The sequence below is a fragment of the Ascidiella aspersa genome, chromosome 6, assembly GCF_963924565.1.
Source record: "Ascidiella aspersa chromosome 6, kaAscAspe10.2, whole genome shotgun sequence".
Lineage (NCBI taxonomy): Eukaryota > Metazoa > Chordata > Ascidiacea > Phlebobranchia > Ascidiidae > Ascidiella > Ascidiella aspersa.
In genome coordinates, this window is record NC_139452.1 from 12959599 (window position 1) to 12974192 (window position 14594).

Below are 14594 nucleotides of genomic sequence, written 5' to 3' on the forward strand. Positions count from 1 at the left end.
TTCGGAAGGGTTATAACTGAAATCAGTCAGCCTAATAAGGTTAGTTGTGCCAAAGTAAAGCTAGAACAAGGGTCACCAACCTTTTTGAATAAACTATTAAGGAACGAATAATTGAAGACTGGATCCCGCAGGCCAGTTTATGGTTATGATTGGAGATTGGTGGAAAGAAATAAAATTTTCCACCTTATTTGACTTAATATCAAAATTAATTCTTCGTGCTAGGAAATTGTCGATTGTTTTCAACAAATTCTGAATGGTTAATACTACTCACTTAACAAACTAAAATCGGGATCAATGTTGGAACATTTATTTGAACACATGACAGCAACAAAACTCGATACATCACCAACTTTTGGCATAATCATCAATATAATTTTAGGCTTTTACAGAAAATAGGTATAACTTACTGGCTAAGGTAGAACGATGGCCACTGAAATATTAGTGTTCGAGAGGAGGTTTGCATGTTAGATGTATAAACATTTGAATTCTGACATCATCACACACTAATAAATGTTAGGTTAGGTGTTTTTATAATGTGTTCTGAAAGATATATATTTAACGAAGTCAAATACACAGACTAGGTATCAGTACATGCTTTGCTATTGAACCTATAGATTTCATTTTCAGAGTCGTCAAAACGGTTTAAACCAGGAAACCCGCTTTTAGCTTTGGTCGCCTTACGTTTGATACAAAAACACTTGTGTGCGAACCACAAAGAAGCGTGGATCAACGCACATACAGAAATAAGAGGGGCAAAAACAGCGGGCGGGGGACCAACGGCGTGATCGAGCCAAAAAACTAAGAGGAACAACAAAAGTTGCGCGGCAAAGTTTATCGTTTCTTGACAGTTTTCGTCTTCTGGAAGCGCGCCATCTTTGCGTCGTAGCGCATCTTCTCGAAGATGTCGACCACATCGGCCTTGCCGGCCTCCTCCACCTCTGTAACGATCCCGGTACCGAGCGTCTTGCCGCCCTCACGCAGAGTGAAGCGGTCTCCCTTGATCATGACCATCGGCACGCGGATAAGAATCTTGACTTGGCCCTGCTCGCCCGGCATCACCAGAGGCTACGGGGAATAAAATACGGATTAGGTCCCTTCTGAAGATATTTTTCGAGGCCAAGTCGGAGAGGAGAGCTACAGAAATAGTCATGGCCTTTGGCGGTTCTAAAATTTTGAAGGCGGTTAAAGACGACCTAAAGACCATTTCTTTTCCGCCTGTAACCAAAAACCTTGTATTGCGTCACCACTGAAAAAATTGCGGCAAATTGCCCTCACTTACGCCACGTGCGGACGTTTACGCGACAATCACTTGATTTTTTCTTCCGCGCTAATTTTCTTCCTTCTTTCCGATTTTTTCTTCCTTCTTTCCGCGTCCGGATTGAAGTTTAATATCAAATGCAACCGCATATTATTCCGGATATTCTTTTCGAAAAACAGTGTTGCAAACAAGTCATTTTGAAAAGACTCCATTCCCAGTTAAGCCATTGTAAAATAACTTGGAAGTCCAATTCAAGTATTTTTTAATAAATAACGAGTCAAGTCCAGGTCATCAGTTGCGTAATTCAAAGTCCTAGTCAAGTCATAATTAGAGGACGTCAACGCCAAGTCCTTGTCATAAAAATAAAATGTTAAAACTATTAGAATTTTTAAACTAGTACGAATATGAGCAATAACCTTTAATAAAAAATAAGAAAAACGAAACCTATAGCAAGCAAATTGTTTTATGTGCAAAAATTTGGATAAATAGCCCAATTTTATAAAAATACTTGGGAAGAAAATACTTATTTCAACCTAAGATATTTTTCAAAAAGTCAAGTTATTTAAGAACAGTGACTTAAGCAGAGAGCAGTTTAAAAAAACAGAAGAATTTCCGAGCAATTTCGAAACGTCTGAAAATTAAAATTATTATCGTCGGCCTTATGAGTTTCTAAACACAAAAAGAAAAGAAAACTTAACACATTTGAAGGATTCCTGCGTATTCTGCAAAGGGAATATAAAACGACAAAATGTCAGATAACAACTTTGTACCAAGCTTTATTAAACTAATTTTAATAATTTGGTTTGTATCTGAAAATCAGCACCAATTACCGCCTTTTGTTTATAACATTGAGTTAGCAATCGTACGTTAGGTGATCAAATTTACGCAAGCATTTAGTATCACAAATAAGTCTCCATACAAAACGAAATCATTGTGCGACGCCCTGGGAAAATTTAAATGACGCAACAGGGCGTCGCGACGTACGGTTTCTGAAAACCTCCGACTTAAACCACCGATTCAACGCCTGATATACAAGCCACCCAAGGAATAACTTGTGTAAATGAGGTTTACGAGCACGACTGCTTACCATTCCGTCTTCGAAGAGGAGACGCGAGTTGCAACTCCACGTTTTGAAGAAGAGCATGCACTCCGAGTTGTGGGCCATCGGTCGCTTACGACCACTCTCCGTTTCCGCAAGCATGAAGAACTGAAGAGAAGAGAGAGTGTTAAACGGTTACTTAAAATAAAATCACCTCTCTCTGCAACAGGGGGTTCCCAGGCGCGGGACAACCAAACTTAGCAAGGTATCGGCATAGCGTAATACATTTCCAACAATTTTGTTGCTTAAAGCCGGTATAATTTAAGCAATTTATTCCAGCAGGGACCGACCCAAGATTTTCATGCAATTGAAAAAGAATTATATTCAAGATTGCGACAAGGCTTTTGTAAAAAGCGCGAAAAAATTGAGTCTTTTTGGTTTCAAATAGTAAAAGCTTACAAAAATGTGTGCGGGCCGTGCACCCGACCCACATATTTGTTGCACAGAAATATAAGAAAAATTGAGGTAAATGCTTTAATTTTGCAGAAAAAAAAGGTCGGTAGGTTGCCCACCTCTGTTTCGCAAAGAGCATATACGATATTTCATAGACGTATTTTATTTAGTCAACAAATTGTTGCAAATGATTTTACCATTAAAAAAAAAAACTTTTAAACGTTTTGTTTGGTAAACGGTAGTTCTAATGCATTTCTAAAAGAATGGTAAAGCCTTATAAAAATATAATACAGATTTTGAAGAGGAACTTACATGTAATCATTTTTTAAGTCCACTGCATTAAAATGATTTACAAGAGTATATGTCACCACGCAATCCACCTATGGGAGCCGCAACACAAATGGGATTTAAACTTCTAAATTTGAACGATAAGGTTAGGACCAAAACTCAACATTTTTGTGGTAAAATACAATCTACTATTTTTGCAAGTTGCCAGTATTTTAACTCTAATTTGTAAAAGAGTTTGCTACCTAAATTTAGCCTCTAATTGCGCACAACAAACATTGATAACACAAAACAATTGATTAAACGACTAACTATTCCCAAAAAACTTATTAAAAATCAAACAAGGTTTTTCGGTATACTAGTTTGATGTAACTAAAAAGTACGGTGCCTGTAAGGCCTGTGTATAAGCAACGAAAAACTCGCAACTATTTACGTTCTGCTTACCTGGCCCAATATACTTCTTGCCGCCTTGAGGGTGCCCGCCTTGACCAGCACCATTCCCCGCTTCATGTCAACCCGCTTCACGTCCTTCACAAGAATACCGGCGTTGTCTCCCGCCTCGGCGCGATCCAGCGTCTTGTGGAACATCTCAAGACCTGTAAAGTCAAATAACGCCTTTGTCTGGGCGAGCGGATTCGAGACTATATGCTGGTGCTTTGTGATAAGTCTAACGCCAAACCGTCAGTTAACGCGACCTACACTCAGTTAGAGGCTCCAAAAAGTCCGCCTCTTCATTGACTCGCAGGGAGAAATATGTTCACACTATAGGGATGTGCGATAACATCCGGGCACCTTTCTATTTTAACTATATTGGCAAGATTTGGCAAGATATAGCATTTAGCCCACAAAATGTTTTTCGGCAAGCAATTTACAACAAATAATGAAAATTTTCTATCGAATATATAACTTGAGTAAAAATGGTACTCTGATATCGTTGTTTCACCATTTTCGTGAATTGCCCTATAGTAACGAATAAATCCTAATCGAAGCTCAATAAACAAGGTAAAATCAACACAACATTTAATAAACAGTTGATAACATGTCGTTGACTAACAAGAAAACATCTCATGCTTACTTTTTTCATTCAAGCATAGTTAAGGAGTTTATTAAACCAGAAGAAATGTTTGTGCGTTTATTACGAAAAAGTTTGATTTTTAAAAGTCGCTAAAATCATCATATATTACCTCCAATCTTGGTCTTCAATGTTTTTCCGAATCCAATAATTTCGCAAGCATCTCCCTTCTTGAACACACCCTGGCTGACACAACCCGAAACAACGGTTCCTAAAAATGTTGAACATTTAATACTTAACCAAATGTATTTTTGTATTTTTATTTACCCATTAGAAAAGAAACACTTACCTCTGCCTGGAATGCTATAGGCTGTTTCAATTGGTAAAACAGGTGGGACATCCAGATTGCGTTCAGGTAGTGGTATGTTATCAATTTCAACGACAAGCTTCTCAATTGACTCCACTCCAATGGATGGTTCTTTGCCCTAAATGGACAGGGACAGGGTTTTGTGTTTTCACTCAACCGCTTGCCAATGCGAGTGCAATTCGTTCGACTGGCGAGTGCCTTATGCACAAATTGGTTCATGTTGTGAGACATACCGGACTCAATTTGTTGCTCCGCAACAATTACGTTAGAAGTGAAGGACTGAAAGCATATTAATTCTTTAAATCGTGGACAATTCATGCTTGCACAATGCCATGAAAAAAGCGCATCGCATAGCTTAAAAGTCCAACTACACAATCACATTCAATATTGCTTAAACACCAAAGAGTCGAGGCCAGCCATACCAGACCAGGGATGTCTGCCACTTATCAAAAACCGTTATTTTGAGTAAAATACCACCGATACGATACTAAATGACGTCAATACTATAATAAAGTAAGTAAAGATAATCAAATCGTTAGGTGCAATGGCAATAATGTTCAGAGTATTAGGCTGAAGTTTGCTTTTGCCCTAAAACCTATTTAGGTCCGATTTAGAATATAAAATTTTCTGAAAATTACTATTAAGTAGAAAACTCTACGCTTGATCGCAAAACATTGCTGTAATGTACAAATTAAATTGATATCGGATCGACACTGCTACTAGCCTAGAATAACAAAGTTTATTCTGTGTGGGCGAGTGCAAAATGTAAATCAAATTATTATCCTGCGAGTCTGACAAAAATAACAATAAAATGGGGTTGCACCTGATAAAAAACGTTGGGGAGCATTGGCCTACAGTTTATCTATACTAACACATATAGTTGTAAAAGTTAAAAGTAAGTTAAAAACTTACTTCGAGTGCACAGTGGGCAGAGCCCGCCACTATCGGAGTGTTGTCCCCATCAAAGCCATACTGAGTCAAAACCTCTCGGATTTCCATCTCAACCTTTACAGAACCGCAATGTTAAAAAAACAGATTTTATGTAAGAAATATATATATATATAATAATATTTGATTGTATAACAGTGGTCGACCAGTGATCTGAGACACTTTTCTAGGGGGGCCACAAGCAACTTTTTTTCCTATGTATAGGACAACAAAATTTATGCAAGTGCAAACATAAATCTATCTATAATAAAAAATGCGTCTGGCACTGAAATAGGTATTTTCATATTTTCATATTTTCATATTTTCATATTTTCATATTTTCATATTTTCATATTTTCATATTTTCATATTTTCATATTTTCATATTTTCATATTTTCATATTTTCATATTTTCATATTTTCATATTTTCATATTTTTGGGGGGGTTATTAAACTTTACCATAATGATTTTTTTTAAATCAGGTAAGGAAGTAGGCAAAACATGTTTAGTGACACATGTTCAGTTAGGTTAAGAACTACTTTCTAGGAAAAATAAGTTTAATAACAAGGCTTAATGACAATCAATCCATAAACCAGCTTATAACGATGCACAAACTTTATGATTAAAATTGGACACAACTGGTTTTAAAATACTAATACAGTGTTGAAATCCAGTTACTTGCGACCTGGGATTAAACACTTACCAATTCTTGCATTTCCTCATCAGCAATATCAGTCTTGTTCATGTACACAACGAGGTTTTGGATGCCAATTTGCTTGGCGAGGATCAAATGTTCACGGGTCTGCAACATCGTTCCATCGGTGGCTGCAACCACAAGGATTGCGGCATCCATTTTTGATGTTCCGGTAATCATGTTCTGTGAAAACAAGTTAAAGAAATAAAATGACTAGGGATGTTCATAAAATATTGGATCCTTAGATTTGAGTCCAAATTGGATTAAAAGACAACAACACAGCAATGTTTTAATAAACAGGCTGGATTTTTGGAGTTCATTGTGTTGCAATGCACTTACTGTATGGGTCAAAAATTAAGCCTGGTCAACATCCTGATGTTTCCATATTTTTTATGTTTCTGTTTTGTTTTTTTGTGTAGTTTTACATCACAATTTAAACAACTGCTTCAAATGGCACCAAACTTATACACACTGGTGACAGTTAAGCTTTGCAGCCTAAAAAAATAAAAAAGGTCAACCTTAATGTAATCTTGATGACCAGGACAATCAACGTGAGCATAATGGCGTTTTTCCGTTTCATAGGATACCACTGATGCATTGATTGTGATGCCCCTAGCTCTTTCCTCTGGAGCATGGTCTATCTGGTCATATGCAAGGTACTTTGTTCCAAACTTCTCAGATAAATCTGAAGGAATAAATTGATAGTATTAAGTTAATGATCGAATTGAAATGTTTATCATTTAGTTACAGACCAAACTATGGTTTTCCTAATTTTTTTACTTTTAGAATTGCAGTCCTAAAACGTTTCTTGTTATCCTGTGTGACGTAAATATAAAAATCTTTAGGTGAATACAAATGGGAAGGTTTTCTAATAATATTATTGACTAATATTATTGACTAACACTATCAAAATCTTAAAGAGGTAATGAATTAAATGCAAGAAATATCCATTCACTTATTTGTTTACCAAGACAGAAAAATTAGGATCACAATGTTTTAGCAAAATTTTCTATTTTATTTAAGAATGACATGTTCAATTAAAAAAAGTGAGTTTTTATTAAAGCTATGTGTGAGTGAAAACATGGTGCAAATAAAAAAGTGACCAAATCAAAAACAAAATTTAATAAGTCCATTAATGTACGAAGCTATTCTGCGCTTTACCTTTGCACAGAGTAAAATAGTCATTTAACATTATTTTTAATGCTACATAGTTTGTTGACTCACATTTTGTAATAGCAGCTGTAAGTGTGGTTTTGCCATGATCAACATGTCCGATGGTTCCGATGTTCATGTGTACTTTCTCCCTGCTGTGAGTCTCCTTTGCATACCATCTTTTTGCAGCAATTGTCGATGGTAAGAACTGGCATTTTACCTACCAATATGCAAACATTAGAGTTATCAATATACACCAAAGCAGAAGGCATTGGCGTTTAACAAATTGATACTTTGATATCAGCCGCTTGAATAGCCATGTTTCGTTATTGTGTATACGGTATACTTTAAATATACTTAACAAGCAATATCAACTGAGTAAAAATGTGATTCTTTCTTGAGTTCAAGGAGTTAAGGACGGACTGTATTTTTAGACGCTTGCTCATTGGGAGTCAGATTTATATATACAAGATTACAAGGAGCGTGTAAGGAGACTTAGGTTGGTGCCGGCCTAAATAGTTACATTGAACACTTGACTATCGAAAAAATCGAAATTGTGGTGAATTTTTTTTCATAAAATTGTGATTTTACTGATGTTATAAATAGAAAAAAAAAGATCAGAAAGAGCCAATTAGTGTCCAACAAAACTTTACCTTAAGACTCAAAGCAAACATGTGTAATGTGTATTGTCGACACTCCTGTCAGGTGCTAGCTACGCAACCACTTAGTGTGCAATCCTTAACTTTGGTCAAAAAACTAAACCAAGACCATTAAATATGTGTAATTAATTTTAGTAGAATCAGAATTCAACCATCAGCAGTACAGTAACCTAAGTTCCATGTGCTAGATATGCTAAATTACAAGCATGTCTTTTGTCGCAGGCAATACTAAACTAAAATAATTTAAATAGATTTACGTTTGAGGTAAAATAAGTTGTGCCATTTGCACACTAAACACGTGGTCTTAGAATATGCTTGTTGAGAATAATTTTGTGGTAACTATTATTTAATTACATAAAAATGGCAACTTTACAACGCGCCTGACAGTCACAGGCAAACCTTCTAAACATGTCATTGCATTGGATATTTGAGAAGACTGTGAAAAGCAAGGAACATTAGCTGCACCCAACTTGGCATTTTACGAAAAAAAATTAAGGACTTAGCGTTGTCAATTGTCTACACACTTGCTAATCAGCATACCTTTTCGTGTGAAAATTTTACAAATGACGTCACAAAAACATATAACAACCTTTCTGTCCCCGGTTGAATTTGAAAATGTGCCACTGCAATTGTGTTTAAATTTTTAATTCAAGAAAATGGAAAAAAGCATCATGCAAATACATATCCAATTATTTGGATTAAATGATTTTCCCAATATATGGGATGATTTTCCAAATGTGTAAGGGCCATTGACCCCACAGCTGTATCCGCACAGAAATCAATTAAAAAATCACACTAATGCAGCGGGTTTATCCTAATAAATTTCAAGTTGGAGATGTGTTCCCTCTAACACAATACAATATAAAGCCACCTTAATTTTTATTGGTAAATATTGTAATTTGAATTGAGGGGATATGTTTAGGAATGTTCCTAAATATTTGTCCCCAAAATGTATTCTGGTTTCATGATCCGTTCTATTATATACTGTCAAACACTCCACTATGACCGATTGTATTCCAGTGCCTTCCCGCCAGAGATCTTTGGCATGGAATGCTGGCCCAAAATCATGTCAGAGAATCATTTGGCTGGATACCGCCAGTGTTAAAAATAAGTCCTTTTAAAATGAAGTCTCAGTCAAGTTATTTGTAAAATAACTTGAACTCAAGTTAAGTCTTTTTGAATAAATAACGAGTCAAGTCCCAGTGCAAGTCATCAGTTGCACAACTGAAGTCAAGTCATTGACTTAAGTCATTACAACACTGGGTTACACCGCAGGCCTAGTGAATTAACAAACAAAAATAAGCGTTCGTAACGTATATGACTAGGGATGTTCAAAGTAGAATCCCAAGGTATTCTAGAATAATAGGTTTCGAATCTAGAATAACGAATCCAGAATAGCGAATCCTAGTATATCTTTATTAAATTATTTAACCTAGATTTTGTTTGGGGAAGGGATTAATCTTAATTTACACTACAGGGCGCACAATCACAGCAATAAATCACCCAAACAATTTTTTAACATGTGTACATTATAATAAAAAACATCTCCCATATGTTTAACATTCTTGACAACTGTCATTTAAAGCAGTTGTGTAAACTGCAATATGTCAAGTGTCCAGGTTGTTGCCAAAACTTATAATTTGCCTTGAGTACAATGCAACACTGCACACAGAAGTCTTAAGCAATTCGGTCCTGATTTTTCAAGCATTGTTTGGGTCTTAGGGCTTATTTTTTTTCTAACATGATCTGTTATGCAGTCAAATAATGTACTGCAAAGAATACAAAGTTACTATTGACTAAATGAATTCTTGACAATTACACTGCGCATAACTGCATAACCTCCCTGAATATTGGCCTAAAGTTGACCTTAAGTAACCCTATAGCGCATTTTGTGGACGGCCAGCACGTTTTACAATGTAAAGTTACTTTTGCAACGTAACGCATTTAGGGAAATTGCGAACTCCGCACCTGGCATTACACGTTAGTCGCTCGCCCAATAACGCTTGATTGACACTTAATTATTAGACAAACGTTATCACGAGACGCGTTAATTGGTCGCTCAAAAAAACGCTGACACTGCACTACCAGGTTACATTTAAAGCAAGCACTGTAAATTGGTCGCCGCGGCAACAGGCCAACTTACCAAAAGAATTGTGCAATTAGGTGCAACAATCCGCGGTAAAACATTAAATTATATCGGTTCCAATTACCCGAAATAAACGGCAGAATTGAATCCAGATGGGTTTCGAATCCAAGGATTCGATATTCTACTTTAAACATCCCTATATATGACATCCTATTTTGGCGTAGGGTTTCTGCGAGATATTCCAGGGAGATTTCCTGGGATTTTCGGAACATTCTCGGAGAGGATTACTAGTCCGAACCCCTGTGGATACAGCAGAGCAAATAAATAAACAATCCTAAATTACAATTTAAAGATCCGTGGACTAGGGTTCTCCCGGGAAACGGGATTGAAAAATGAAAATTCCCGGGATTCCCGACGAAAAAATTATACCTAAAATTACGTCATTATGATGTTTAAAATTAGTTTATATTAGCTCCAAACATTTAATTTGGCTAATTTATGTTCTGTAGTCTTGCTTCTGCAATCTTATAAAAGACCTTCTCGTATTAAAGTCAGCACCCTTATTTGTTTTTATTTAAAAAAAGCACATTTTTTTTGGTAGAATAAATTTATAAGTTTTTCTGCTGGTAAGCGCAAATAAAGCAACTCAGGCAACGACTTTAGCAGGGTTGGTAATATTTTTTTCGGCGCTCTTTCACTTATGTACGTGAAAAGTTATGCAAAAAAAAATAATAATAATACCGCATACCACAACACATATTGTTTGGGTTAGGGTGCGGGTTAGCGTTTGGGTGAGGGTGGGTCAAGCAATATTATGTTTATTATTAATAATAACTTGACCCACCCTCAACCAAACGCTAACCCGCACCCTAACCCAAACAATATGTGTTGTGGTATGCGGCATTTGAAGAAAAATTTTTTTTTTATTCATTTTTGCGTACAATAGTGAAAGAGCGCCTTTTTTTCTTTATATCGGTCAAAAACAACCATATTTTTTAGGTTTTGCTTTGTTGCAGAATAACCGGGATTAAAAAAAAATTTTCCAGGATTTGGGATTGTTAATTCGCGGGAAATCCCAGAAATTTCCCGTTGAAACATTCCTGGAGAGGAACCCTACCGTGGACTGCTGTGCGAATTTCGAAGTTGGGTACCAGGGCGTGCCGGGCACACAGTTCCTTACTTAATTAGGCAAGTTTGCACTTGCACCCCAGATTGGAAACTTTGGATATTGCGCGGGGGAGATGTTTTGCATCTGAAAAAATGCGCGGCTGAAAATAAAATTTCGACTTGAACTTGCGCGGCTGAAAATAAACCATCAGGCTACCGAAAGTTGTAAATTGCGAATTTATATTAAACTTACAGCGTTCATAGAATACTTGAATCGCTGCACACTTTTTGGTTGGTGTGCGGGCGCAGTGCGCAGGAAAATATTTAAAAAGTTGGATAGTGTAGCATTTAATATGCAATATTACTCGATATTGCCTAATTTGACGTCACTATACACGTGACCGTTGTCCACTGATGCGTGACCAAAACGCCGAACTGTGCGTTTTTAGCGTTTCGCAGGGGATTATATATGGTGCATTATATGATATACGTCTTATAGACTAGCGTTAAAAAATGTTATGCAACTTCAGTATGCGGCCCGCCAATTTTTTTGTGCTTTCATACAGAAGTTTGCGCGACTGAAGTTTTGCGCGTTTGCTCGAGTTAGATTTGCGCGGCTGAACACATTTTCTATAAAATGCGCGGCTGTGACCGCGGCTGAAAGTGCTAATGCGGCTGAAAGTGCAGGCCAAACTTTCCAACCCGGCTTGCACCTACCACACAAATACAGACTGGTAAGTTAGGTATGCAAACAGATAGGTTTCAGTCTCCTGTCTCCACAGAATGCAGTCATACTGAGTTTTGGGCGCTCTTTCACTATTGTACGTGAAAAGTTATGCAAAAAAAAAATAATAATAATACCGCATACCACAACGCATATTGTTTGGGTTAGGGTGCTGGTTAGCGTTTGGGTGAGTTGAGTAATATTATGTTTATTATTAATAATAACTTGACCCACCCTCAACCAAACGCTAACCCGCACCCTAACCCAAACAATATGTGTTGTGGTATGCGGCATTTGAAGAAATTTTTTTTTTATTAATTTTTACGTACAACAGTGAAAGAGCGCCGAGTTTTGTTTAGTTAAGATTAAATTATTCACTTTAAAGATAAATAATTCTTATCAAATAACCAACCTTGTTAAAAATTGACTGTTTTGATGAATAGCTGACACCATGTAAAGTTGAAGCTGCAAAAATATAGTGTTTTTTTGACAATTTCTAAATACATTTAAACATACAGCTCTTTCAACAATTTTTAATTACCGGATAGCGTTGCACATCTTCTGATAACCAAGCTCGCCATTTTTGCTATCAAACTACCACCTACGCCACAACCAGATCGGTTTTAAAAAACTGACACAGTTTTTTTTCAGTTTGGTAAACAAACCGCCTGTCTATATTTGAAGCAGTTCACTAACTTAACACACATGCCTCTTCCGAGAGTCGTAGCTAATCCGTAGCAGCGCGGTTCAACATTCTAACATATAATACTAATTACTGTTCTATGGTTACTGTATAATAAGAATAATGTCACAAATTTTAGCATTTACAGCAGAATAATTTATTTTGTGCTAAAAAGACCATTATAATGGTCGATATTTCACGATAAAATAAATAATTTGTTGTAAGCCAGATGGACGATTACATGAGCTCAAAAAAACTTGTGTTAATCAAATTACGCAGCAAGCATCATGGCACCAATGATTATTATTATAGTATCATTGATGGCACTTTATGAAACAAACGTTTCTAAATCAAGTGTAAAAGCATTTTACAAACTTTGCACTAATTTTGACGTCAGGAGTGTTGCAACGTATTATTTCGACTCGCCAACTGCGCGAGTCTGATTTGAGCTAGGCCACTGCCTTCCAAAATTATATACAGTATTTTATTTTTTAACGTTCTATAATAAAAATTAACTTTTTTTTGCCATTCTCGCAAACTATTCGTTTTACTATGTGTTTGTATGTTTTAAAGAAATTATGTAATTCCAAACACATATCCTGGACAGCTTTAAGGTTATCCATATAACAACTATAAGGTTCGAATTTACTTGCGCGGTATGTGGGCAGGGACACGACTATATTGCACCATCAATGCAAGTCTCAATCTGCATAAAAGAAAACCATTTTTAACTGAACGTTGTACCAGTGCCTATATATTGACTATGAAATTCCGGACATAGCCTATTTGGAAAAAGTCGGCGTGTGATAAGTTGACAGTCCTATCCCAATGTTGACACGGCGTATATTTGACAGACGTATCTTATATTTGAAAATCCGTGACGACCAACGAAGCGTGGATAACACGTGAAGCGCAAATAAACAAAGGAAAGAATAACAAGATAATAATAGGGAACGTCGAAAAGTACAACTACACGATGAAGGAGAGATCTCTTCTGCGATTAGCTTGGTGAACTGTGACCAACAACGCAGTCACACAGGTTTATTTCAACATTCAGACCATACAACTTTGGTTTCATTTCGGTATTCAGACGTATGAACTAGATTGTTGAAAATAAGTAGCCCACTTCTGGAACTGGCTATAGCCTTCTTCTGTCATTTACAGCTGTGATGGCTGTACGGCCAACAGGCGTTATAGTACAGTATGTTAAAATGAAACAATAAACGATCGCTTACTATGAAGTTTCTATGTGGCAAAAGTTCATAAAAATAAAGTAGGTCTACAATTTGGCTATTCAGTATACAGAATACCATTGAAATCTGTGCAAATGAAAAAGAAAATAATTGTTTCCAATTAGTCGAGATTGAATTATAGTAAGCGCCTTCTGTTAAAGTTTTTTTTTTGTTGGTTAATCGGGCTACACTTTGCCATTTAAGAATATTTAGATAAATTGAGGTTACTATACTCGAATGTAAATTTAGCTTACTATACGTGTATCAGATAAAAAAAATACATTAAATGTCATAGTAGGTGTAGTTCAGACTAGCAGCTAACCCTTTTAACATCGCAAAATTCATAACGGGCATGAATACTAGTCGGTAATAAACAACACTTACAAAGGAGTATATTATTATACAGATTTGCAAGGTAATTTAGTGGTAGCCCTTTAAACAAATCGGCTTAACGTGGACCCTGAGGTATGTGAAGCTATTTGAGGGTGGGGGCATTTACTAAACGTATAATAAGTTCAATTTCCTTTGTGCAATATACTGTGGTGTTCAGTATTTTTGTAATACTTTTTTTCACTATAACTATATTTTATATATAACTTGTTATACATTTTTCATAGTATAGACGCGTAAATCAATTAAAAGTTGGAAGAGGTCTGCCATACAAAAAATTAAAAAAGTTAAACCACTTATATGAACCATGCCCTTGGCCCTTGACCATGTAGAGGTTCATCTGTTTCCTTAAACCGGTTTACATTCACCGCGATAAATCTGTAATACTGTGAAAACAACTGAAGTATGTTGCGGCAATAAAGCAATAAAAGATAAACCGCTGTGGAATAGCAGGCAATACTTGACAGCTTTAAACGACAAAGGAACCCCGTCGACGCCGTGAAAGGGTGGACGCTGCTTGGCATAG

General features: G+C 36.3%; 1 protein-coding gene across 1 annotated transcript; it reads right to left on the minus strand.

Moving 5' to 3' along the window:
- Positions 1 to 80: 80 nt before the first annotated feature.
- On the minus strand, positions 81 to 12459 carry LOC146139956 (uncharacterized). Its single transcript, XM_083391298.1, has 11 exons — positions 12306 to 12459; positions 12177 to 12229; positions 7261 to 7408; positions 6555 to 6721; positions 6046 to 6219; positions 5327 to 5419; positions 4397 to 4532; positions 4220 to 4318; positions 3480 to 3631; positions 2346 to 2465; positions 81 to 1065 (listed from the first exon to the last, which is right to left on the minus strand). The coding sequence occupies exons 1-11, from the start codon at positions 12343 to 12345 to the stop codon at positions 832 to 834; spliced, it is 1416 nt and encodes a 471-aa protein (XP_083247424.1). The 5' UTR covers positions 12346 to 12459; the 3' UTR covers positions 81 to 831.
- Between the last annotated feature and the right edge of the window lie 2135 nt (positions 12460 to 14594).

What these genes read in the sequence shown, in the direction of transcription:
- LOC146139956 (XM_083391298.1), bottom strand. Translation starts at nt 12,345, where the DNA reads ATGGCGAGCTTGGTTATCAGAAGATGTGCAACGCTATCCG. An exon ending in GTCATCAAGATTACATTAAG is followed by an intron (nt 6,220 to 6,554) that starts GTTGACCTTTTT and finishes TTGTTTTCACAG; the next exon opens with AACATGATTACCGGAACATC. An exon ending in ATGAGGAAATGCAAGAATTG is followed by an intron (nt 5,420 to 6,045) that starts GTAAGTGTTTAA and finishes GGTTCTGTAAAG; the next exon opens with GTTGAGATGGAAATCCGAGA.